Source organism: Chelonia mydas, chromosome 1 (genome assembly GCF_015237465.2).
Source record: "Chelonia mydas isolate rCheMyd1 chromosome 1, rCheMyd1.pri.v2, whole genome shotgun sequence".
Classification (NCBI taxonomy): Eukaryota; Metazoa; Chordata; order Testudines; family Cheloniidae; genus Chelonia; species Chelonia mydas.
The window spans coordinates 222,840,346-222,867,499 of NC_057849.1; the positions used below are offsets into that span (position 1 = coordinate 222,840,346).

Genomic DNA, 27,154 nt, shown 5'->3' on the forward strand with positions numbered 1-27,154 from the left:
ATGAATGTGGTTACACTTCACTCCAATTTGACAGAGTAACTATGGATCTAGAATACTTAAAAAAAACCACTGCAGACTCATTTTAGGGATAAAGGAGTGGGGTGATGGCAGGGAAGGACAAATGTAAATTATAATCTTCTCTATCTGGCAACAAAAATGTTTAACACCTGTTTAAGGAAAATGGTTCAGGTGCCAATTCCGCTTCTGAAAATGAGTCCCAAAATGAGATTTCTTTGAGGAGGGGGAGGAAGGGAGAATAATGTTACTCCACTTGATGCCTTAAGTCAGATTGTGGTTTCCTTGTACTTGCGGAGTGTAATAGAACGGCTTGACTTCAGCTCTGCTAAAGAAAGATGTACACTAAATAAAATCCAGTATGGAAAATATTCAAAACCTGCAGAGTTTCATACATTCGTCACTTTGGTGATGCCTAAGTTCAGGAAAAAAAACAACTAATCATCATCTCCTTGAATTTAATGAAGTTCTTTAGGATTCTATGAGTAAATCACATTACAAATCTAAGAGCAAAATTTATGGCAATGGAGGAGTAAGGTATCAGTTCAACGCTAATCAAAGGAATACAGTTACATATGAAAAAAGATCTATACAATTCTTAATAGATTGCCCGAAGATTTTTCTGAGCCTATCCACTGATGTTATATCCTACTAAGTTGGCACAAACTTCTATTAAAAATGCAATAAGAGCATCAAGCAGTAAGACGTTTCAATTAACAACTATGAAACGGTTGACCGGAAAGATCAGTTCATACCTGTATGACTTTAATAGCAAATGATACAAAATTATGCCTTTGAGGAACTTGGAGCCAAATCCTGGAACCAGCAGGTGGGCCAAAAGGACCTAGCTGCATGCTGGGTAGTGTCACTCTGGCGTGGCTGTGTTATATGTGTGATAGAAGTCCTCATTCACCTTCCCCCAGACCTTTACTGCCACTCCAGGGCTGAAGCACCCCCTGCAGCTACTGCCACTCCATAGGAGAAGACTGTCAGTGGATTCCTTGGTTCAAATTCCTGCTCTCCTCCCGCACGTCTACATGCGTTAGGAACCCAATGGAGCAGAACTGCATGGAAGCAAAGGGTTGCCAAATACTGCCCCTATTTGCAGGAGTGGTTCTGTGGAACAAGGGCTTTCTATGGTCATGGGGGAGAGGCCTAAAAGTTACTTTGGGCCAACACATATTAGTTCACGTTCTACACATTTGGGCACCATTTAGTCCTCCCTAGTACATCCCACATGTCATCTTTTTTCAAAGGCTCTTCACATGAGAGCTCGACCCATCCCCTCTCATGTTCGAGAAAAGCAATACCACTGCCTACTTTGGCAGCGCACAACTTTAGAATAGCAGTGTTAGCCCACAACCCGATAAGCATAAGACTGATGCGTTCTCCTGAAAAGCAATGGCTCAAGCTTGCTTTAAACAAATGATTGATATCTATTTCATGTGCTACTGTCGCCCCGCTAGGCACAGCGAGGCTATAATTTTCCAAGAATCAGAGGTGTGCCAGAAGCTCAAGCAATGATGCTGAATCACCACAACAAGCTTCCCAAAGCTCAGATATTTAGAAGATCTGATATGGCTGCTGATGCAATGTTTTCCCCATTTTGTTTCTTCTAATGCCATAGAAAGTGACTGATTATAGTGCTAATTATTATTTCCACTGGAACAACAGATTTAAGATTTATCCCATCACATGAACAGCTGATGCCTTCCGAATAAGTCGCTCAGTCAATGGTGAATTTGGTCTCAGCCCATCACGTTCTGTTAGGAGGCATCTGAAGGAGGTAAGGGATGGGGGAAGGGAAAAAAAGAGGCCTTAAATACAGTGCTCAAAAGCATAGCAAGCAGGTTTTTCTGTTTCCTGGTTTAGTAGTCATGTGTCATCTGAAAATAAGGAATTAGCTGCAGCGAATAGGCTGGTCACTGGCACTTTAAGGAGTTATTCAAGGAAAATCAGTGTAGAAAACAGCACAGCTATGTTTTTAAATGCCCGCATCATATGCTTTGACCACAATGCAGGACACAGACTAAGAGGGTGACCTTCTCTTTCCCATTTCTAATCCTCCAACTAATTGTTCCCCATTTTCACCGCCAAGTGGCACTGAAAATAGCAAAGCATAAGAACTCTGTGAGGTTTTGCTAAATAATCTCGCTCTCTTCCCATCAAGATCCTAAAAGCTCCCTTGTTGTAGCTCACCTTCTACCACTAACCATCCGCTCCTGCTCTGATGCCTCACCTCATAATCCTTAACCATAACAAACATTTGAAATAAGATGTCTCACACATAGACTACCCACTCACATCACTTTTGATGTTCCACCCCCAACTAATGCCTGCATGTTGTCTAGTTTTGATCATAAGGGGTTTCTGACAGGGAGATATAAGAAGAAAATGAATAAAATGAGCAAGAATCTCTTCATACCTGGGAGGCTGGAATGATTTTCACTACTTAGAAGCTAGGGGTCTGATTCGCCACTCATTTACATTTGTGTTAATCAGGACTAACCACAGTGAAGTCAGTAGAGCTACTCTGGTGTCAGACTAGTGTAAGAGAATCTGGTCTTAAGGCTGCAATTCTTTCAGCTGGCCTGCACAGGTAGCCACCTTCAATAGGCTTTGATATGGGCACAGGAGTCTGCTACTTTGAGCAGCTCTTGTGATTTCTACTAAAACCAGACTGCACAACGGAGAGCTGACATATGGCTCAACAATAAGTAGGTTTGGCAGCATTCCATTTTAACTGATAACTGTCGGCAAACGTCGATTTCAGCCGACACACTGAAATTGGGTGTGTGGGGGAGGAAGAATCAATTGGTAACAGTTGGTGCCTGCAGGGATGAGGTGCCACCGGCCCAGTGGCAGTGCAGGTAGGCCTCTGTAGCTCTGCTGTCATGGGAGTGAGGGAGCGGGTCCAGGACAGTGCGGTTGCATAGGGCTGCCTCAGGGCCAGTGAAACCCAATCCCTGCAGGCACAAAGTGTGGGGGGAGGCAACTATCCTGGCAGGGCCAACTATCCCCAGCCAGGACTGTGAGGAGGACTAGGAGCCCCTGGCCATGGGCGAGCCACTCCACTGCTGAGTAGCTCCTGCTAAAATGCAGGGAGTCCTTTGCGGCCCCGTTGTCACATCTGCTCTGCCCTGCCAGGATGGCAGCTTTGCCCACACATTAAGCTTGCAGGGATCGGGTGTCACGGGTCCTGTGGCCATGCAGGGAGCCCTCTGAAGCTCCACTCTCATGGGCGTGAGGGAGTGGGGCTGTGAGAGTGGAGCAGCAGAAGGCTCCCTGCATGTATGTGGGGCCAGTGACAGACTCAGTCAAACCTCTGCAGACAGAAGGTGTTGGGGAGGCTGTGGTCGTGCTGGCCCAGTGAAGGGAGGTCACCCCACTACTGAACAGCTCCTGCCCGGGGACAGCTCCCACACTCCTGACCGGTGACTGAGTGCAATGGTGGCACCTGATCCCCGCAGGCACAATGTGTGGGAAAAGCTGCAGTCCTGGCTCAGTGGAGCAGAAACCCTCCAGTCTGGACTCGGAGGAGGAGGAGACCGGCCTCTTGCTGAATAGCTCTGTGCCCAGCCAGGAGCCACTCAGCAGCAGGGCAGCCTCCTCCTCCTCGCACCCTGATCCCAACCTTCACCAGTCTCTTGTAGCTGAACTACTGACTGCCAACACTGACCAGCCCAGTTTGTAGCAGCTGAACAAAGTTAATATTTGACAATTGCTGCAGATTGTGACCTAAAAGATTAAATGTAATATTATATAGCTTTAGTTTTGCTAGCATATAATTTTACTTACAATTTACAATGTTTAAAAACATTGACAATTTCTGCCTTCATAAATACTGTTTCTATTGATACATATCATGGAATCCAGAAGTCCTTATTTTAGCAAGTGGTACTCACCTGGCCAGGTTCTGATGGGCTTTTGATTTGCAATTTAAAGCAGCATGGATCAATAGCTGGTTGAAAACATCCCTCTGACAAGAGAAGTCACAAAAATGAACGTAAGTTAATATTTAGTAATAAATGCTGCAAGTAACAATTGCTCGGTTTCTGGGGGTTGGGTAAACCCATCCAGAAGGGATCTACTTCTACCAACAACATTAAGCAGCTGACACACAGTACTTTTTATTTGTAAATTTGTCTCAATTATCACAAATTTAGAAAGGGAAAAAGAAAAGGGAAGCGTAACAGATGCTACCGAAAGACAAACAAGCCCTACCCAAATGCAGTTAAATAAAATAATCTTCAACCCCTTTACCTGAGCATGGCTGCCTCCTATCTGTAAGAGCTGGTAGCGAACTGGATAAAGTAATTCTACTGTCTTGTCATAATTTCCATTGTCAAACTCTACCAAAGCCTGGCAAAGCGGCAACCCCAATTTCGGAGCCAGGCCCAGCTCATGGTCTTCACCAGGTGCTCTGCAGAACAGGAAAGAAGTGAACTGCCAATGAGCAGAAGGTCAGACTGCAGCACTTGTACTCCTTTTCGTGCTGTTCTGTCACCTCCTGCAGCATGATACTGTCGGCGCAAATTAGTTTCACTGAGTTTAAGGAACAGTGCTACACAGAACCAAATCAAACCCACACCCTGTACATTTTGCTCAATAAATGTAGTGCTTACTTACTCTACAGTGACTGTGTTCTTAGAGATGTTTTATCCCTACGGATGGGGCTCTGCAGGATGCGCATGCACTTGTGTACGCTCAGAGACTACAAAGTAGTTTGCAGGCCTGCACAGAGCTGTGCCTTGTGCTTTGAATGAGGGCATATAAGGAGGTGCAGTCGGCTGCCACTCAGTTCTTTCTTGACCATGAAGCTGGAAGGTCCACAGCAGTGTGGAAAGAAGGTGGAAGGTGGAGCACTCATTCGGACAAAACATCTCTAAGAACTCCAGTTACTGTAAGGTAAGTAACAGCTTCTTCTTTGAGTATATGTCCTGGTGGGTGCTCCAGGCTTGAAAACTCCCAGACAGTGACTCAAGTCCAGTGCAGTTTGTAGGACTGCATCACCAAAGGTGGGGTCATCTTTGGCAGAGGTCAGAGGGCATAATGCTTGGCAAAAGCGTGGACAGAAGACCGAAGAGCAGTCCTGCGGATTTCTGCTACGGGCCCATCCCCCGGGAGTGGACTGAGCGCCAGTGGCATGTGCTGTTACTCAGGGAGGAGGCTGCACAGCAGCATTTTCATAGCAGGGCAAGATGCAACCCAACACCCCACTTAGACAGCTTTCGGGTAGAAATTGGTTTGACCTGTCTTCATTTCTACGAATGACACAAATAAGCTGGGAGAGGCCCGAAGGTTTTAGTCCTGGCTAGATATAAGGCAAGGGCTCTTTTGGTGTCCAAGGAATGAAGGCTTGATTCCTCCAGGGAGGCATATGGTTTTGGGCAGAACGCTGACAAGGAAAGCGCCTGGTTAACATTCCATTCAAAGGACACCCTTGGGAGAAAGTGAGGGGGGCATCGTATGAGCCTCTGTCAGGGTACATCTGGCCCACACCCATCCAGGGCTTCTCAGTCTTTGCCCACCCTATCGCAGCCAGATTCCTGAAGGGTCTACACGACATGTTTGCTCCCATTTGACACCCAGTCCCACAGTGGAACCTCAGCCTGGTTCTAAATGCCCTAAGGAGAGCCCTCTTTGAGCCAACGGCTGTCTATCCACCTCTCCCTCAAAACTTCATTCCTAATTGCCAGCACCGCAGCAAGATGAATGGGGGAGCTGGGAGCGCTGATGGCTGACCTACCATTATGTTGGATCATATTAAAGAAGTTCTGTATTAAAATCACAAATGAGTTTGATTCCCCATAGTTTACATTCCAGTGTATTACTAATTAAGAGGACTCTTGGTTTTTGGTACTGTTTCTCTCCCTCTATGTGTGAAACTTGCAAGCTGCTAATTGCGTTAGTACATTCTAAGACAGAGTCTGTTCTCAAAGCAATTCACACAGAGACTCAAAGCAATACTCTGTAACAACAGAAACAGCACCCAGAGACTCCCCGCCCTTTTGTTGTATTAACAATTGTGATTAAAATAGAGATAGAGGATGTATGTGGATGGATGCTTGGTGTGGATAATAACTGAATAATAAATGAATCATTTATTCATTGGAGGTGCCAGCCTAAGAATCCACTGTCCATCGGCTGAAGAAGGCGTCAAGTGGAAATAACCAGAGGACCCCCGGAGGGCAGACTGTAATCCACCCAACAGCCTCAAGAATGGGAGAACCAAAGAACAAGATAACATCTAGCAGCACGGAGCCGTCAGGAATGTTCTATCTGCCGATTGATTCAGCAACAGCATGATGAAGCAATTCCCATAGACTGGCATAGGAAGAAATTCCTATAAAAATAGACTCTAGAAAGTGAGAACTTTGGGGTCTGATTCTGCAAACCAACTTCCAGGAGTATCAGATGAGCATCTGACAAGGCCCTGCTCCCTCCTCATGTCCAGGCCACCTGGCCAGTGGCTTGGCATGAGCAACTCTAAGGCTGGTAACTATAATAACATAGTTACCTGTGTGTGTGTGTTTGTAGGAATGAATGTGTGAATAAATATGAGATTGAATGGAATGTTATAGCTATAACTAACTGCTTACTATGATTCTTTCTGTATTCACAATAAATGTGGTATTTTGCCTTTTTCCCTTTAATAAGATCCTGCTGGTTTTTATTTTATTGGTATACCAATACCTCACCTTTTATAAGGACAGAGTTATACAAGGCACAGAGATTGGAATAGTGTTAATGCCCTGGCCATTGCTGCGTGAGCCTCTTGGGCAACCGGCCTCTGAAAAGCCAGTTGTCCAAGTATGGGAATACCCATATACCCCAGTGGCAGAGGCAAGTGGCTGCCCCTGAGAGAATCTTTGGGAACACCCTCAGGGCTGTGGACAGACCAAAAGAGAGAACTCAATATTGACAGTGATCTGCCCCTATTACAAAACCCAGAAAGTGCTTGTGTGAGAGGTGGATGGCTACATGAAAGTAGGTGTCCTGTAGGTTGAGGGCAATGAGCCAGTCTCCTGGATCTAAGGCTGGGATTATGGCAGAGGTGGGCAAACTACGGCCCGCGGGACCCTCCTGCCCGGCCCCTGAGCTCCCATCTCCGGCCCCTCCCCTGCTGTTCCCCCTCCCCCGCAGCCTTAGCGCGCCGTGCTGCCGGCACAACGCTCTGGGCGGCCAGGCAGGGCAGTTGCAGAGCCACGGCCTGACCCGGTGCTCTGGGTGGCACGGCTGTAGTACCGCCAGCCACCGGTGCTTCAGGCAGCATGGTAAGGGGGCAGGGGAGGTTGGATAGAGGGCAGGGGAGTTGGGGGGCTGTGGTCAGGGGTGTGGATAGAGGTCAGGGAGGTCGGGGGGGAACAGGGGGGGTTGGATGGGGCAGCTGGGGGCAGTCAGGGGTGGAGGGTCGGGGTGGTCAGGGGACAGGGAGCAGGGGGTGGTGAATGGAGCAGGAGTCCCGGGGGGGGCTGTCAGGGGACAGTGGGGGTTGGATGGGGCAGGAGTCCTAGGGGAGCTGTCAGGGGGAGAGAAGGGCCGGGGGGGAGGGGGAAGGCGGAGGCTGGGCCATGCCTAGCTGTTTGGGGAGACACAGCCTCCCATAACTGACCCTCCATACAATTTTGGAAACCCGATGTGGCCCTCAGGCCAAAAAGTTTGCCCACCCCTGGATTATTGTAACTAGTATCAGCATTCTCAAGTGTTGTGCTAGGACACAGGTGTTCAAGTTCCTGAGGTCAAGAATTGGTCTCCATACTATGTCTTTCTTGGGGAACAAGGAAGTAACAGGAATAGAACCTTCTTCCAATGAACTCTAGTGAAACTGGGTCTATTGCTCCCAGGAGGAGAAGAGAATGAACCTCTTATGTCAGGACTTCCTCATGAGAAGCATCCCTGAAGGGGATGGGGACGGAGGAGTGGAATGGAAGTGGATAGAGTAACCTACTTTGACAACCTCCAATATCCACTTGTCTGAGGTGAACGATTCCCAGGCTCGTAAGTAGAGGGACAGTCGATCTCCAAAAAGGCAGTGTAGTCACACAACAACTGATCCGATGGAGTGGGCTGCTTGATGCCTTCAACTGAGGTGTCAAAAGTGCCTTTTATAGGTTGAGTAGAAGTACGGGTGCAGCCCCTGTTTTTGTGGTTTCAGCTGTCTGCAGAAGCGCTCCTGAGGCTGAGGGAAAGTGTGCTGATGGTACTGGAATGATCTCTATCTCTGAGCAGTTTGGGATCTACTGAAGTGCCTTTTAGTCACAGGCACATAAATCCCTAGTGACCGCAACGTTGCTCTTGAATCTGTGTGTATATGGAGGGAAGAGTCTGAGTGTTCACTGAAACGCTTAGGCCCTTTAAACAGCAGGTCTTCCATTTTATTCTATACTTCTCTCAGAGGACCTGAGGTCTGGAGAGAGGATGCTCTTCTCATGATCACCACAACGGCCCTGGAGGCTGTCTCAGCAGCAGTAGAGCAGCTGGCAGGAAGGCTTTTGCAACCAACGTGCTACAGTGATGAGAGATAAACTGAATATTTCTGGTCTTGTCACAAGTGCTCAATGAAGTGTATAAACTTGGAGTATGTGTTAAAGTTGTGTTTTGCCATTCAAGCTTGGTAGTCGGCAATACAAAATTGGAGAGCAGTTGCTGGGTAGATCTTCCCTCCCTGCAAATCCAGCCGCTTGGATTTCTTGTCGTATGGAAAAGGCCTAGAGAAAGATTCATTGCTTTTCTCGTTGGCTGCGTTGACTACCAGGGAATTGGGGCTGGGGTGGGAGTAGTACTCCATTCCTTCCGGTGGAATGTAGTTTGAGGTGATGTGCAAGTGGGACGCCAGCAACCACTTCCTCCCTGGGGGCAGCTTCACTGGAAATTCATCCACAGGGACCGGCTCAACTGCGTCCCACTGAACGGAGCCATCCACCTCAGGAATTGGGACAAGCGATGCAGGAAGTGCAGCTATGCCAACGAGACGCTAACCCACATCTTTTGTAGCTGCAAGCCACATTCCAGAGCCTGGCACCAGCACCACAACGCCATCCAAGATCGCCTAGTCAGAGCCATCCTGCCACCCATGGAGAAGGTGGCCGTGAACTCTGCTATCCCCAGAACGGACAGCCAACTGTGACTGGACATCATCATCACCAGCAAGGACCAAAAAAAGATCATCATGATGGACACCGCGGTTCCCTTTGAGAACAGGACCCCGAGCTTGAAAGGTGGAGATATATGTCCTCCTAGCCGACACCTTGAGAGCTAGGGGCTACGTTCAAACTCACGCACTGTCATCAGAGCCCTGAGTGCATGGTACCCAAACAATGAGTGAGTGTTGAGAAAATACAGAATTGATCAACGCTACGCTCAGCTGATGTGGCAACTCATGGTGTCAGATGCCATCAGGTAGTCAAGGGACAACGATCTAGAACACATCACCGGACATCGGCAATACTGGGAGAGATGAGCTGGAGTGCTGATGAGAAGCGCAGTTCAGAAAGTAACTGGAATACTTCCCTGATGGATTGTATTTTCTAACAGACAACCTATCCTAAATTCTCAATTACTGAGGGACAATCTTCACTTATTGATATAGTATTTACTTTCCACAACCAGCTCTCTGTATAACTTTTCATGAGTGATGTACCCAAACATTTGGATGGTAATATCTAGTATTTGGATGCTATTTGTATTGTTAAATTTATTAATCTTATTTGTGTTATTGCTGATTATGTACTATATGTATTGTACTACTTTTAAACCAACCTTTGTACTTTGGGATAATTTAAGCACTATACCCAGATGTACAGACACTCTTTTCTTAACCTATGTATTATATAATTTTAGCATTAGCTTTAATAAAATTTCTTATCTGCCCATTTACACGTTAATAGGAATATGGCAGGTGTTTGCCATAGGCTGTATGCAGGGTGATAACAATGCCTCATTGATGGGTAACTTATAATTCAGGATGTCCACCAAGGAATGTTTCAACTGATGCACTTCCTCAAATGGGATTTGAAGAGAATCCACTAGCCTCTTCATGGAGTCCCAAAAGGCTTTGAAATCACCAGTTTAGGACTGCTGTGGTGGCATTACTGCCTCATCCAGAGATGACCTTACAGAGGGAGGTGAGATGTCCTTGACCTGAAACTCTTCTCTTCCTGTATATCATAGAATATCAGCGTTGGAAGGGACCTCAGGAGGTCATCTAGTCCAACCCCCTGCTCAAAGCAGGACCAATCCCCAATTTTTGGGCCAGATCCCTAAATGGCCCCCTCAAGGATTGAACTCACAACCCTGGGTTTAGCAGCCCAATGCTCAAACCACTGAGCTATCCCTCCCCCGCAATAAGTGCGCAGTAGTGTGATGTGCAGTACCAGAGGACAGTCTGCAGGTACAATACCAATGACTTTTTCTCACGTATTCAATAGCACTGGTCACTGTAGGGATCCTCTGAGTCACAGCGATCCCAGTGGGGAGGGAGATAAGGGAAGAGGCCCCCAATGAAAACCATAGTCACCGAGCCTATGGTATTTGGTAGTACCCTAGGATCCTCTTAATGAAAGGGACTCATGGGAGTAGGATAGTACGGTACCAAGATAACATCCTGTACTGAGATCTGAGTACAACCAATCCTTCCCTGAATTAATAGGGGGGTGGCTCTTTAACCAGGCTGGAGACTTAAACAACTTTCAACTTGCAGCTTCAGGGTGGTACTGGAGAGGTGTCTCTAATAAATCAGCTCAGTATTGGAGATTCAGGCTCTTCAGAGATCATGCAATCCTCTGAAGAAAGGAACCTGAAAGGAGGTGGAGGTCTCAGTCTCTGATAGTCTTCAGACAATGTGTGTCGGTACCAGAGGTGGAAATGCCGACTGGTGAGACAGAGGCTATTGCAGGACGGAGGTGGTTGTAGAGTCATCTCCCATGTACACTGCGCTGCTGGTGCTGGGGCATGGATGATACCTTGCAGTGCTGCTAAACACACAGGGCTGTCAGGTGGTGCCACCATGGTGGTTACTCTGGTGGTAGGTATGTCGTCCAAGTGGGGCTTCTTCCACAGTACCAATCCCTCCGTTCTGGACTCAATCAGTGCCTCTACTGTACCCTTAGAGTGACAAGAGGTCTCCTGAGAGCAGGTTTTATGGTTTATACCTCTCCAGGCGGGGAAAAGGAGTATGTTTCTTCTTTAGAGTTTTATTCTCTGGGGCCATAAACAAGACTACGGTGACCTGTGACATAGAGGCCAATGCACTAGTGGAGGGGGGGGCAGACCTCTCCAGAGTTAGATCATGTTCCATTAACAGGAACTTAAGTCTAGTCTCCCTGTCTTTTTTGACTCTACCTTTTAAACCCAGACAAACCTTGCATTTAGAAGGGTCCTGGGAGTTCCCCAAACAACGCAGGCAACTTGAGTGTCCTTCACTATAGGGAAAGGACAGGTGGCAGGTCTGATAGGGCTTAAAACCTGGGGTTTGGGCATAACAAGTTGTGCTCTGGCACGAAAGAAAGGTCCATAAAGGGGAGGACTCAGGAAGCCCTCCTTGCCCCTACAAGCAAAACAGTGCTATATAAAATAAAGAGAAACCAAATGAAAATAGATAAACTATAAAATAATGAAGTAAATAAGAAATTAACGATTCCCAAGGTGAAAGGCAGGAAGCTGAATACTACGGACAGCAGAACGCTTGCTGCAGGAGGTTGAGAAGGAACTAAGTGGCAGTGTCCTCACATCTCCTTATATGCCCTCATTCAAAGCACAAGACACTGCGCTGCGCAGGCACTGACCCATAGACACTAATTTGCAGTCTCTGATCAAGAATGCTGGGGAGCACACATATTCTTTACTGAAAATCCATGGGGACATGTACTCAAAGAAGAACCTTATTTGCTGTAACTTTAAAAATTCTGAAATCTTAAGTATTTTAATTGGATAAGTGAAAACATCCTTTCCATAATCCCTCTTGACCTGAGTAGTTAGCCAATCATCAGGGCCTTGCAGGTTGTTTCCATTCAGAGGAGATACTGATGACGCATAAGGCTAAGATTTAGTCAGGGGTATTTTTAGTAAAAGTTATGGACAGGGCACAGGCAATAAACAAAAATTCATGGCCTGTGACTGGTCCCTGACTTTTACTATAAATAACCCTGACTGAATCTTAGCTGCTCTGGGGTGCCCCCGGGCACCGCTGCTCTGTGGGTCAAGGGGGGCTTATGGCTGGCCCCTGCTCTGGTGGCTGACTGCTCCCAGGGACCACTGCTGCTCCAGTGGCCTCCAGTACCAGCCGCATTGGCCACTGTATGGGAAACCCTGGGGCTAGCTGCCCAGGAGTGCCCAAGCAGCAGCCCATGCAACTGGCTCCAGGGCTGACACAGCAGCTGGTCCCGGGGTCACCCTAGCAGGGGTCAACCACGCTGGCCACTACAGCTGCTGAAGTCACGGAGGTCCTCGAAAGTCTCGGAATCCGTGACTTCCGTGACAGACTTGCAGCCTTAATGATAAAGTCAGATATTGCTTGATGCAAACCTGTTTATTAACAAGAATGTACACAGAGTCCTGTTTCCCTCAACGCAGTAGGAAATGAACATACAACAGAAGCCAGTTTTTTTGCTCTATGTTCCCAACCTCTTTTTCCAGCCAACACTCTACCCAGAAAGCGCGCTCAGATGTTTTTTTTCTCAGGGTCATGCTAAAGTGCTTTTCTGGATGTCCTTGGCTTTTGATTGCCTTCTCTGTCAGAGTGCCACTCTCACACACTTACCCACCAACCAATATCCAGCAAACCTTTGCATCCACATAGCTCAGTTTCTGACCAGCTTTGCTTATGGCCTGTGTTTTGGGCAATGGCTCCTGTTGTTTCTGTTATCTTATTCCAAAAGAAGTCGAACTGATTCTTACATTATCCTGAATAAAAGGCAGGGTTTACACCCAGCAGCTTCAACAGATTTCACCCCACCCCAGCACAACACAACAGAGAATTTTGTTTGCACACTGATCCACTCAAGAGAGGGGAAAGAGTCATCAGGTTTATGACCCAGTAAAACAGATTATTCATTAATCCAGTTTATTATCAATTCCAAAGGGAAACGAAATTAAGCTGTGTTGTCTGTTTTACGGACTATAGGTTTCTGTTTAAAATTTAATTTTTATAGTTCTCTGTTGTCAGTTGAAGCATTTTCTTAACTCTAAATGTGTTCGTATCTGACAATTAGAAATCTTTATAATTACATAAAACAGCTTAACCCTATGGAAATGGAGTGCTAAACTTTTGCTACTGAATTTGATGAAGGAGTTAACAACAAATAGCTGAGAGACAGTACTCTTAAACTACTTGGAACGTCAGCTAGTTGGCCCAGGACTGTCTTTTTGTTTTGTTTTTGTACAGTGCCTAATACAACAAGGTCCTGTTCCATGACTAGGGCTTCTAGGCACTATAATACAAATTAATAATGAAAAAGAGGGACACTAAGTTTATGAAAACTCACAAAGTAAAAATGTATATGCAATGTACAGCTGCAAGCATAAGAGAATATACAAATACATCTTTTAAATCTTCAAACTCATCCCACATCTATAATAGAAAATCTTGAAAATATAGAGCAGGCTGTTGGTTCTTAGAATTTTATGGTTACCCTAAACAAATACAAGTAGTTTCTAAGATAGGTAATGTAACTTATTCTTGACATGAGTAATAGTCCTATTTATTACATCTTGGCTTAGTATACAAGTTTAACTGGATATTTAGTTTTTCAAATGTGCCTTGTGACAAAGCTCTGTCCTTGTCTCCGTGGGTCCCGTGTTTCCTGGCGGATTTCACTAGCCTCAGAAAGAAAAGGAGTACTTGTGGCACCTTAGAGACTAACAAATTTATTTGAGCATAAGCTTTCGTGAGCTACAGCTCACTTCATCGGATGCATTCAGTTTTTTCCACTGAACGCATCCGATGAAGTGAGCTGTAGCTCACAAAAGCTTATGCTCAAATAAATTGGTTAGTCTCTAAGGTGCCACAAGTCCTCCTTTTCTTTTTGCGAATACAGACTAACACGGCTGCTACTCTAAAACTAGCCTCAGAGGCTCACTGTGACCCTCCATGTAGCCGTTCTCTTTCTAGAGGCAAGGGTCACGGCTTACTGAGCCATTTTCATCATAAGCCAACAAGGGAGGTGAGAAGCAACCCTCCCTCACACAGTCTCTGTTGTCTCCCAGTCTTAGTGATTAATTGGGGAAGGGAGGGGGGACCAGGCCAGCCCTCTACTCCAGGCTCCAGCCCAGGGACCCTAATAGTAGCAGCTATGGTAGCTGACTTTTTGGAAATAGGACATGTACAATTCCCTGGGCCACTTCCCCAATATCTCCTTCACCATTACCTCAGGGCCTCCTTCCTTGCGCCTGATATGGATTTGTACTGCTTAGTTCCTCCAACAGTGTGGCTTCCTCTAACAGCTCCTGACACACACCTCACTGACTAACTGGGAGGCTTTTAACTAGTTCCAGCCAGCCCTTGATTGGCTTCAAGTGTCCCAATCAGCCTAGCTATCTCCACTGCTTTCTAGAAGGATCTTAATTGGCCCCAGGTGTCTTGATTAACCTGGAGCAACTGCCATTTGGTTACATAATACCAGAGATTTGTTTAGCCTGGGGCTAACATACCGGTTCCTCACTACTTTACTATAGCCATCGGGCGTTGCCCCATCAGCCTATTCATATCAAGATATGCTTTACAATATAAATAAAGTAAAAATAAGTTTTATAATGGTTCAAACTACTGCAATCCACAGCAATAACAATGTTACAATAAAAGATATAAAGATAGGCAGACAAGCAGAGGAAAGTCCTGTAGCACTGGGTGAAGGATTAGCAATACTAAGTGTAAACTAATTAAATGTTCTACAAAATATCCATCCACTAAAGTTTAAGTTCTACAGCTCATACAGTAGCTATAGAAAAGAAAAAAAGTCCATCGTGATCTGCTAGTAGTAAGCAAACCAGATTATGCGGTTTTTCAACTCTACATTTCTCACATTTTCTTCTTGACCTCGTAAAGTGGATCATATTCACAGGATGTGAATCAGAGTTGTTCTGCAACTTTATGTCCAAAACAAAATCTGTCATACTTCATATTAAGGGTCCATTTCTAAATAATTTCTAAAAAGGGTAACAGATACTACTCTTTTTTTGGAAGACTGTTAGTGAATCCAACAGTTCAATACGTTGCTTATAACCATGACTCATCTAAAACACTTTCTATTGTTGTGCTTATAATCATCTTTAACACACAACTCTAACATACTTTTAACATCATCTAATCACATATTAACCTTTTATACACCATTTATAAACGGAACCATAATATAAAGTAGGAATACAGTAACCCTGCTCCCCTATTTTGTCAGGTTTATAAAGGCCCTGCTATCATTTTTCTAATGCTACGTATAAACCATCTCTATTTTTAGTAAGTTGTGTGTAGGGTGCGGGAGGGTTGCTGTTTTTCTCCCTCCAGAATACTCATTACTCTTCTGCAAACAAAGACAAATCACATTCTCTCCCTTTCTTTTGTAAGTGAAAACAGCTGCCATTGTAGGTGGCTACCTATTTGCTAGCCCTGTCCATTTCAAAGTATTCTGGGGTACCTTTATGCCACAAATGTCTTGCCTCTGGCCCCAAAAGTAAAAAAGCACCAACTGGCTCAGATTGTACGTTGAAGAAAGAAAGGAAATCAGTTTCACCCACAGAAAAGTTGTCTACATAAAACAAAAATCGGGAAAAATGTAAGAGTGGATTGTCATTCTCATCCTGCCTATGATGGTGATCAATAGCAAAATAAGAGCAAGAAATAATTTTTTTCATACATAAACAAGGATGTGACAAATATTTTTCTATTTTGAAGAAATACAAAAATATTAAAATTAATACTGAAGAACCAAACTGCCAAATCTTAGCAAAATTATTTTGGCAGCGCTTTGAACTCCATTTCATGTCAAAATGATAATTTGTTGTATACCTATAGCAAATATAGGATTATCAATAGGGACACTTTATAGAGATCTGGTAATGAATACAGAACAATGTTTTAACTTGATGCAGCAAAAAGGGCCCTTATAGGTAGTTGGCTTATTTTGTAAAGTTTGCTCACTTGCTTTACAAGAGAAATGCCTCTGTTCAGCAACGAACACTTACATTCCTAGTCTACACCTATTGTAAGGAAAACAACCCTGTTTACAGGTTAAGATGTTACAACCACTCAAAGCAAAATCCTACACTGCTGGGACAAGGATGCTGTTGTCTGACAAGATTAAATACACACTCTAGACAATTACACACACTCACAATAAAAAGTAACTATTAGGAAATCCTTATTGTATAACTTCAGAGACAACACCCTGCTGAAACTAGAGTTCAAGTTATAACAGCCTAAACCAGAAAAAAATATTATGGTACCTAGCAAACTGGAAGCAATTAATTATAATACTAATAAACCTTGTAATGGGAAAATATTTATTCAAAACAACATTTTAATTCACTTGCTTACTTTGCAAGTTCCTGAAGAGTTGTTAAGAGCTCATTGGTGGTTTTGTGGTCTTTGGCCCCTAGCGAAGACATGAGAATGTGGACATCATTGAAAAATAGAACATGATCTTTGGAGTGTTTCTTTGTGAGTTGGATAACTTCATTCCACCTGTCTCCTACCTTTACACCTAGGATAAAATACGTGATTTAAAATAAGACTTCACTGCAAAGCAATTTCTTTAGCATGTATTTTCAGTTTCATTCAACCTTGTAAGCTTTAAAAACCACCTCTCAACGCAGCAGACTTTGTAAACTACCACTCAGTGTCATATCTCCCACTTTTGAGCAAATACTTTATTGCTTATCTCCAAAAACACCTTCCATCACCGATGTCCTGGTCCCCTTTAGATAAGGTTCAGGCCTAATCATGAGATAGATGACATCCCCCGAACACAGATGAAGGAGGATAATGCCCACAGTCGTCACTCTGGATCTGTCTGTGGCATTTGATTACTAATACTGGAGCGCATATATAAATATGCGCAGCATGACTGGCTGTAGCAGAGTTCTGTGAAAATTATTATTTACAATTTAGGAACTAGTATTTTTTTCTGGAATTCTAACTTCATCTTCACTTTCGAAAGTTAAAGTCTGCTGGCTGTATATTTAGTCTCATGGAACTATTAGAATGATTGCTACAATACCTATAGTGGACTATGTTTTTCAAATATCAAAATTTAGAACTAAATATTAGTGTTGGCATGATATTGACTATGAGAGCAGTCAATAGCTGTTTAACAGTTTATATGTATGACCTTTTAATCTGAGGCTGAAAAACAGATCTCTGGGGACAGAGAAAGTGAAATTTGCCAAAAAAAGAAAAACGTGATCTATGTTAACTTAGTTGAATGGAATACTGTACTCACAGGAAAGTAATAAACGCTAGGGAGAAATAATGGTAATGCATGTTATAGAAACTTTAAACTCACCTCCCAACAGCAGCAGCTCTTTAAAGTATTTATTCTCTAAAGTAACCCACTACTCAGAGTTGCTCTATATATTTTTGTAAATCTTCTTCCGCATGTTGGCGCATGAGGAGGAGTTTTATCTTACTATTTTAAGAAGAACAAGTAGAACTGAAGCAAAAACTAACAGTTCTTTACCTTCCAACTGAAGCCGGTACAGCATGGAGCAGTTATCTACTACATCTAGCATACTTCCACTCGACATGCATCTGGGAGCAATCTGCAATCAGAAAGCATTCTTAAACTGCATTACATATATTTAGGTGGGAAGTTAATTTGAAAGTCAAACTTACTATGACCGTTCAGAATTAATTCTGTCTCTTTACTCTTCCAGATATAGCTATTTTATAACAAACCAATCACATCTTTCAGAAATATAACAATCCACAAATAATATTCATATTATTTTCTCTCTCTTGTTTTTCCATTTATAAAATCAAACACAGTGAGAGTGAAAACTACTTTTCCCTATGAGCTCTCCCAAAATGGAGCCAGAAGCTCTACTAGACTTTGCAACAGTTACTAGGTAGGACAAGATATTTTCATAAAGTTTAACATCAAAACAGGCATGGCAAGACTTGTTATGCCGACTCCTAGTTAATTTACTGTGGATTATTTTAGAAAAATTCCTCTAAAGTTCAAGCAGGAGAGAACTTTAACAAGTCACCTAGAAAGGAAAAGATATGACAAAGGAAGTTGGAGCCAAACTAGTAACTGGCTTGGTAGTTAAACTGTGAGATCCAGCCTTAGTCATGATACCTTAGACCTATAGAAAAACTATTTTACAAAATGTTAAACTTTTTATAAATATCTGTATTTTTTTTCTGGTGCCCTCAGGGCCTCTTCATAGCAACTAAGACAACCTGACTAAAGATAACAGGATATGAAAGTGGTACCAGTAAAAATAACTGGAAAACACTAAAAAAATTAGTAGTTTCTAATATGTGGTCTGAACAAAACATAAGTACGATGATGTGATATAAAGGGTTTTTTTGGCACTGGTTTAGGATGACCTGTGTAACTCACATGTAGTTTTCCCAGTTGAGTTGAATAATCACTCTAAAATGCCAATTAAACATTTAAAAATAAAACCAGAAAATGGTATCACACTTTTATATATTTTGTGTCGTATGAAGAATGAGGCATGTGCACCCCCTCTCATTGGAACAATCTCTTTTCATTAAAACAAAATTGATTTAAACTCACGTGATTGTCATAAATTGTCAAAGCCGCTTCATAATCACCCTGTAAAAGCAAAGGATGATTGTGTGATGACCTTTAGGATACAGTGTCCATAAGTGACTGGTAGAGTTTAATAACAACAGATTTTTATAAGGATATCAGTGATCCTATCAATAAATGTCAATAGGAGTATGTGCCACATAGCCTATTTCTTCTTCTTCTTCCCTATCTCTAATCTAGGTATCTGAAAAAAGAGCTCCCTAAATCATCCTGCATAAAAACATAGTATGTATTGCAACCCAATACGCTCGATAGAAATATGTTTGTAAAGGGTTTCAATACATCTGAAATACTTTTAATAAGGAGAATTTAACAACATAAAATCTCTGATTCTTTAACGTAATGGTCCTATTGGTCAGTCTCAGGTAATTTTTGCAAACTCTAGCCCCTTACGTTCTTTGTGCCAGCAAAATTTGTATTCAATTCAGTGGGAATTTTGCATATGCAAAGACTACAGAACTGGGTTCATCTTTCTATCACAAAATTAGTGAATTTGTTCTGAATGTAATATTTAATTGTCTCATTTCAGTAATTTCTCTATATTCCCGTACACATGATTTTAGATTTTTTCCTTCTAAAATATCACTTTCGAAAACACTTTAGTAAAGTACCAAACACCACAAATTATACTGCAGTAGATTCATAAAAACACCCAAATATTAAGAAGGGAGGAAAGCAGACCATACACTTTTTGTCAGCACTGCCTGCTAATATGAGAATATTCATCCACGTGGAGCATATAGCATATACTGTAGATGCAGAAGTGTGCTCATACCTTTTCTATGAAATACAAAGCCCAGTGCCAGTAATTATGGCAAGCAAGCATGTCACAATCCTGAGAAAAGAGAGAAAAATATTTTACTTCCAATATAAACTCATATTTAAACTCATCCAGCTGATTTTATATGGCACTCTTCTCCTGCAATAAATCTGAGGGCATAATAGATCAGTGGCTATTGGAACCAAGGAGCATACACTGTTGTTCCACTCTGAAAACTAACTATGTAATCCTCTTATTCAATACACTTGTCCTTGCGGATAGAGACACAAAAATATGGAACCTCACAATTCAAGTTCTACAGAGCCACTTTTCAGAGCAGAACTGCATTTTGACTCAGACTCTACCTCATTCTGCAACACCTTTATTGGAAAACCTCCAAACTGACAGGACTAACTTCACACCTTTCTGTCCAGCCACAAGCTGACAGCATAAGGTCAAATACTCCTTTCCATCACACTGGCACAAGCCCATTGGAAACAGCAGGCTTTCACTAGTGTAACAACCAAGAATCCGAGTCAACAATACATTTGTGACAACTCAAATAAGCACAAAAATCACAAAGACTCTAAAACCCCCTATTTCTGCACAGTGTGGTGGTTAAAATTCACCTTATCATAAGGAGGACAATGTGCTCATTTAAGTAGTGAGCATTGCAATATGAATCTCTGAGAAGCAGTATATCAGTATTTTATGATATTTACATAAGCCAATAGTTTATTATCACTTGTTTAATATTAAATTGCAAAAAGAACTACTGAGTCAGGTGGTTAAGCACCTGACATAAAAGAGCGCCCTTGTTGCCAACAAGGCCGACAGCATATTGGGCTGTATTAGTAGGAGCACTGCCAGCAGATCAAGGGAAGGGATTATTCCCCTCTATTCGGCACTGGTGAGGCCACACCTGGAGTATTGCATCCTGTTTTGGTCCCCTCACTGCAGAAGGGATCTGGACACATTGAAGTGGAGGGCAACAAAAATGATTAGGGGGCTGGGGCACATGACTTACGAGGAGAAACTGTGGGAGCTGGGATTATTTAGTCTGCAGAAGAGAAGAGTGAGGGGGGATTTGATAGCAGCCTTCAACTGCCTGAAGGGGGGTTCCAAAGAGGATGGAGCTAGGCTGTTCTCAGTGGTGGCAGATGACAGAACAAGGAGTAATGGTCTCAAGTTGCAGTGGGGGAGATCTAGGTTGGATATTAGGAAAAACTATTTCACTAGGAGCGTGGTGAAGCACTGGAATGGGTTACCTAGCGAGATGTTGGAATCTCCATCCTTAGAGGTTTTTAAGGCCTGGCTTGACAAAGCCCTGGCTGGGATGATTTAGTTGGTGTTAGTCCTGCTTTGAGCAGGGGGTTGGACTAGATGAGCTCCTGAGGTCTCTTCCAACCTAAATCTTCTATGATTCTATGATACCAAATTTGGCCTATACAATAATCAGTCTCAAATGTCATGCAGGTAAGATTATTGGTTCCCCCTCCATGAATAAAATCAGAGCTGCTTAGTGCTGCCATTTATGAGTGTCATACAAAACTAAATTGTAATTGCACAAGGCAGTGCAGTCCTGTGGGCTGCTCTAATTCAGAGGAAGGAAAAAAAGGGCAAACTGCTTTATTTCATTACTGGATCAGTTTGGGTGAAGAGAATAAAACAATAAAATACAGAGCAAAGCAGCTCCTGAATGTATTTGTCAAAATAAAACTAACCAGCAAGAAAGTCCATGCAAGCTCCACACCTCTCTTGCTGGGAAGGAGAGAAGGTAAATTTTCAAAAGCACTTAAGTGATGTATTTCAGAGTAGCAGCCATATTAGTCTGTATTCGCAAAAAGAAAAGGAGTACTTGTGGCACCTTAGAGACTATCAAATTTATTTGAGCATAAGCTTTCGTGAGCTACAGCTTATGCTCAAATAAATTTGTTACTCTCTAGGGTGCCACAAGTACTCCTTTTCTTTAAGTGAGGTAGGCACCTAAGTTCTGTTTCCAAAAGTGAACTAGCACTTAGGCCCCTAAGTCACTTGGGTGCTTCTGAAAATGTTCCCCAAATTGCCTACTGTTAATTACATTTTTAGGGTGTTCTTATTGGTTTGGGTTTTTTGTTTTGTTTCTGTTTGTTTGTTTAAGTTGTTCTGCAAGGGGGAATTTAAAAAGTTCTTTCTAAAATGACATCCCTGAACTTTGAACGAGCACTCAGAAAGATTTCTGTTTATAGTTCCAATCGTGATATTCCTAATATTTCTAACGTCAAAAAACAACCCAAAAACATTTTAGACCACTCTGCTCCTTGTGCATAGTGGAACTGTCTACTGCTTGGAGGGACAGTGTGCAAAGTGTCTGCCTGCTTGTGTATTAAGCGATTACACCTACCCGACATAGCCCCTTCAAGAGGTAAACCTGAAAGTTCACACTTTCGGAAGGAGTTCTGGGAAAGGGTTTGCTTAAGCTAGGCAGGTACTCTGGAGGTCAGTGGTGGTCTTGGGGGCATAAATCAAGTGGCCTCTGGGGCTTCGTTTCCACGAAGAGGTAACAGACTGAGAGTTGGTGCCCAGGAAATGTGTCCAAAGAGGGGACACACTGCTGTGGCCTATTGAGACCAAGAGAAGCTGAACAAAGAGGTGGAATTCACTATCTGGACCTCTCCCACAGCAATCTGTTGAGTGGCCAAAAGGGGCACTGGACTAGACCTGTGCCAGATGGATACTGTATAAGACCATAAATAGTAGGAAAAGGTACACGGCACCATTTTTCTTTCTTTTGCAGTCAATTTTTTAACATCCTCCCCTCTTCAGAAGCAAACACAAGCATCTTTGGAGATATTTTACAATTTTGCTATGATTGTCTCCCCCTGCCATTCATACTACATTCATTATCCTTTTTCATTAAATAGTTTTGCCAAGTCCCCCGATTTACTCTTAAAGTGCTGATCCTAGGTTGAGTAGAAAGCCTGTAAATTTCACTTTACTGCCTGCATATCAGAACATAGGGCCTATAGCCACAGCAGATAAAAGCATTATATGCACATGTATATTGTCTGGCTATGCTGAAAGAAGGACAGAAGACATTTGACATGGGTTTCATCAGGCCACAACTTTATTATTAGATGTCCGAGCCTACCCGGCAGATAACAGTGTACAGTGCAGGTAACCCCGTGTTTATCCCATAATTACTGGGCGGCTTTTACCAGCTCCCCGTTTTTCCATCCAGGCCCCTCCAGCAAATACATTGCCGGGACCTTACCATACCTGGGGTGTGATGGGAGGGCTTCCACCAGCTCCTCCTCTTTTTCCCCTCCTGGTCCCTCCAATAAATCCATTGTCGGGACCTTACCATCCACCCTCCCCCCTTTTGTAGGAGGGTTAAGGTGGGCTATAAGAAGGGGGTTGGCTCCCTGCCGTACCGATCATAGGAGTCCTCAACCGCCCCCGTTCGTTCCTTTAACGAACACCTCTTTTTATGTTCTTTTCTAAGCCATTTATCCTGTCACTGTATACTTTTCCTATGGAGTACCTGGACGTCCGCCCTACACTTCAATAATGAGTTGCGACATATGGCCTACTGCCCGTCATGTCATGCATAAACAGAGCCCCTTCCTGAAACCCAGTGTGGGAAAGGCGAAAAAATCCCCAACTGCAACCAAGCCAATATGGTGGTAAAGGAAAAATTCCTTCCCAGCCCCTCTAAAAATGGGGCAGCTAGCGTAATGCCCACAGCAGGCGCTGACCAAACCAGGTATTTTTCACCTAAAAGGGAGGGGCGGTGGGCCCTGCTTCAGCCTTGGTCTGTGTAAAAAGGAAGGCTCATGGCACCACTCTGCCCCTTTTCAAACCCTGCATTCCCAGAGGATCGTTCAGGGACCACTCTGCCCCTTTTGCAGCAGTTTTCATCTCTCCCCCGTCCCCCTCAGACATAAAGCACTATTCCCTTCACTCAGCCTGCCAGCCAAACATCCCTCTGCTTAAAGATGCAGGACGGTCAATACTCAAGGTCCAAATCACAAGTGGGATGTAAAATGTTTGACTTACCAACATTGGCCATGTCTCTTTAAGACTTAAAATGTCTAACTAATCTTGTGCTTATGAATTCTAAAACATTTTATATGTAAAATCAGACACTGGTTGAAGACCAGGATTTACCACAATATTTCTAGGTAAAATAAGATGAATTGAGGAGAGGATAGAAATGCTGACCCCACTGAAGACAATGGCAAAAGAATTCAAAAGTGAATTAAACTGAACCAAATTAGACCACTTTGAGAGTGTCCATACAGGGAATTAATGCAGTTTAACTGATCTATTTTAAATTCACACCTTTAGTTAATGCAGATTAATTTTTCTGAGATCCCCATGCAGACAAACTCTCAAATTTACACTGGTGTGAAAGAGGAGAATCTGGCCCCTTGTCTGCAGTGTTTCATCTCAGGACAAATTGTGAATGGCTGAGTTAGAAATCTTTATAATGAAAAAGCGGTTCTCAGTTTTTGTTTTCTGGCAACATCTGACACAGGATTCTTACTCCTGAATTAGTGCTCCCTAGCACTAAGTTGGTTTTCTGTTAGGGCTAAATCAGGAGTGAGAATCCTCTGTGAATGGTGCCTTCAGGGAAGTAGAATTACAGGTAAATAATTGTCCATTCTCTTAGGCATACTGGAAATCTTGACTTCCACAGATGTCAATGGCAAAACCTGTATTGACTTCCATCAGGCCAGGATTTCATCTATTTCCTTTAAGTGTCTTTATCCAGGCCATGAACATAGAAATATTGAGGGAGAAGGGGTAGCTAATTTTTTAACAATTATGCATTACCAATCCCAGCCATAAGCACTGAGGCTAATTGTTTCATGACTAATACCCAGAGTGAATTTCTGAAACATGGAACTGTGACTGCATTTTCTGCCTGTTTCCCAAGTGCCATGAGCAAAGGTTCCACACTGGAGCAGCAGCGTCCTCTTCTTTGTGAAAGTATTACTGTGCATTTTGTACTAGATCTGATGAAAAGCACTTAAAGAGGAATCACTAGTATTTAGTGGGAGGGGAAAAACCCCACAGCCAGCTATTTCAGAGGAACTGTTAAGGAAATTTACCTTCCAGTTGTTTTCAGTTTGCTTCAAAAATGTCAACCCATTCTTCAGGTCTGCTTTCATTTCATTTATGTGTGCTATGGTATGGACAGACCATGCATCCGATTGGTTTATAGCTAAAGCCTGATGGTGGGAAAAGAGAAAACACCATGATGTGTACTGGGTACATTACAAAATACTGTCACTAGTACAGAAATTGAAGACTATTTTCTCAGGTACAGTAGATACTAAGTATATCTTTGCTAACAACTTCAATCATATCCTGTGAGACTGTTTCACCAGAAAGGCGAAAAATGTTTACTGGAGTTCACTTGTTGGCATCTGCTTAACAATGATTAAAAGTTAAAAAGTAGTTTTAGAGAATGAAGGCCTTAATCAAGACCACCAATTTATACTTCATTCTACAAACTCTCCTTACACTTCTGCCTCAGAAGAGTTACATGGCCAGCACAAAGCCATGATTTATCCCCACACCATCCATATGGGGAGCATATAAACTGATCACTTGCTTTAAAAGAAAATAATAATCCAATTCCTTGCAGTTAAATCACTTTTCCTATAACAAGAACAAAGGCTCCACTAGGTTCTGAATATCAGATAGATGTATCTTTACCATTCCACCAATTCCCACTCATCTGTAGAATCTTTTTCCCCACTTTCAATTGATGACAATTTAATGAAAAATAAAAGATTAAATTTTTGTTATTACTTTCAGCAATCTGATGTGTAAAAGCAGTTTGGGAAAAAAAACGAACCTTTGAAAACACAACAAGGTGTCAACTGATTCTATTTGTGCTATACTTTACATAGCTTTCCCAAATTACAGGGAACCTTTGTCATATGGATATGTTGCCAGCTTTTCATTCCCATTGCAAATACGGTAATGAGGTCATCTTTATAACGCGTGAATGAGGTGTACTCAATTTACAAGGGCATTATACAAGTTGCTCATCAGGTTAACCTACTGCACTGCTGATATTCTGTGACCTTCACCAAGATTTGATGGCAGGTGGACACAGGTCTCATATATGCTGCATTTCTCAATGACAAGTTTCCATTTTATTCTCTCCAGCTTGCGTAGCAAGATTCTTTCTGATCTCCTCTCATTGTTCCCCTCCCCCACCAATCTTGAATTAAAAAAACCCAGCAAAAACTGAAGAAAAAGGAGAAATCCCCTTTTCTGAGTTCTTAAAAGGTAACATCTATAATGGCAAAGTTATTATTATGAGGATGTAGCACATGAATAGTTATGAATTTCAGTACAGTTGCTTACTTTTCTTTAATTAATTTTAAATGGTCATAAACCATCTCTCTCAAACAAACATTTGCATATTACATAGGATTAAGAATTTAAAACCTTTTAGTACCAATGATGTCCAGCTTACCTCACTAGCGAGCTTTTCAGCATGATCAAACAAGTTAGTTTCCATCAGTCCAAAAGAGAAAATGCCTTTCACATAGCTAAACAACAAGAAAAACCCATTTAGCACTAGGCAGATAAAGCTAATATTGCAAAACACATTAAAATAATTTAATACAAAATAACTCTTACACTGTTAGTAGTAATACCAAATAGTGGAAGAAGGAAAAATAGTGCAGAATCTAATCGTTTTCCCCTACAAAAATTAGCACATGCAGGAAATGACCAACTTTCTCTTTCCCAGCAAACACTGAGAAGACGTGTATTCATGTGTTGTGCCAATTACAAAATCACACAGACCTTTGTAAGATATAGAGTACTATTGCATTTCTATTGGATAAAAATTACAATTATATCACAGAGCTGCATTTCCCCCTCAGCTCTCCTTCCCTCTTCTGAAGTCCTGCAATTTACCTGACCCCAATAAAGTCAATGGAAGCCTCTTTAGCTTCTGACCTGCTATAGAACTAGTAGATGGCACCAAAGACATATCTAGGATTATACTAACAATTTACAGAAAACTTATAAATTTACCCTAACTAACCTAATCTAAGACTAACTCCCTAAAAAAAGAAAAGGAGGACTTATGACACCTTGGAGACTAAAATTTATTAGAGCATAAGCTTTCGTGAGCTACAGCCCACTTCACTGGAAAAAACAGTAACTAAACGAAGCTAGGAAACTAGTTAGCGAGCTGTGGATACAAGGAATGTGAAGAGGTTCATGACCTTCTGTTGCTACATTTGGAAGGAACTGAGACAGCACGATGCACCATGCATCCTTTTATAGCCTCACTCTCAGAACGTTTGGGAACACTGAGGGGAGGGAGAGGAAGGGAACATGAGTGGTTCTATCTGGAAATGCTATGAGACGGTTTCACCATCTAGACTGTACCAGCTGGCACATCCCATGAGTGGGAAAACATGGAGGACATTCAAAGGAACAGCTCAGTTAAAAACAACTGAACAGTGGGTCAGTAGGAAAGCAAGAAGAGATGTTAATTCTTAATGTACATATTTTTAAAGCCAGGGTGGTTATTTAGAACTCCCTTATCTGTCCTCAGACAGAGATTACAGGGAGAATCAGGGTTTGT

At 42.8% G+C, this 27,154-nt stretch overlaps 1 protein-coding gene across 2 annotated transcripts in view; it reads right to left on the reverse strand.

The window, feature by feature from the left end:
* Nucleotides 1–456: 456 nt before the first annotated feature.
* Nucleotides 457–27,154, reverse strand: part of LOC102944065 (tetratricopeptide repeat protein 38) — a 37,426-nt gene continuing 10,728 nt past the window's right edge. For both annotated transcript variants that reach the window (XM_037914261.2, XM_037914274.2), the window contains 9 exons: nt 26,027–26,102; nt 24,645–24,764; nt 19,564–19,623; nt 18,753–18,791; nt 17,685–17,766; nt 16,544–16,709; nt 4,279–4,438; nt 3,921–3,994; nt 457–1,792 (listed from right to left, as the gene is read on the reverse strand). In XM_037914261.2, coding sequence (XP_037770189.1) covers nt 1,699–1,792; nt 3,921–3,994; nt 4,279–4,438; nt 16,544–16,709; nt 17,685–17,766; nt 18,753–18,791; nt 19,564–19,623; nt 24,645–24,764; nt 26,027–26,102 — 871 coding nt within the window. In that variant the 3' untranslated portion in view covers nt 457–1,698. The remainder of the gene's footprint in view (nt 1,793–3,920; nt 3,995–4,278; nt 4,439–16,543; nt 16,710–17,684; nt 17,767–18,752; nt 18,792–19,563; nt 19,624–24,644; nt 24,765–26,026; nt 26,103–27,154) is intronic.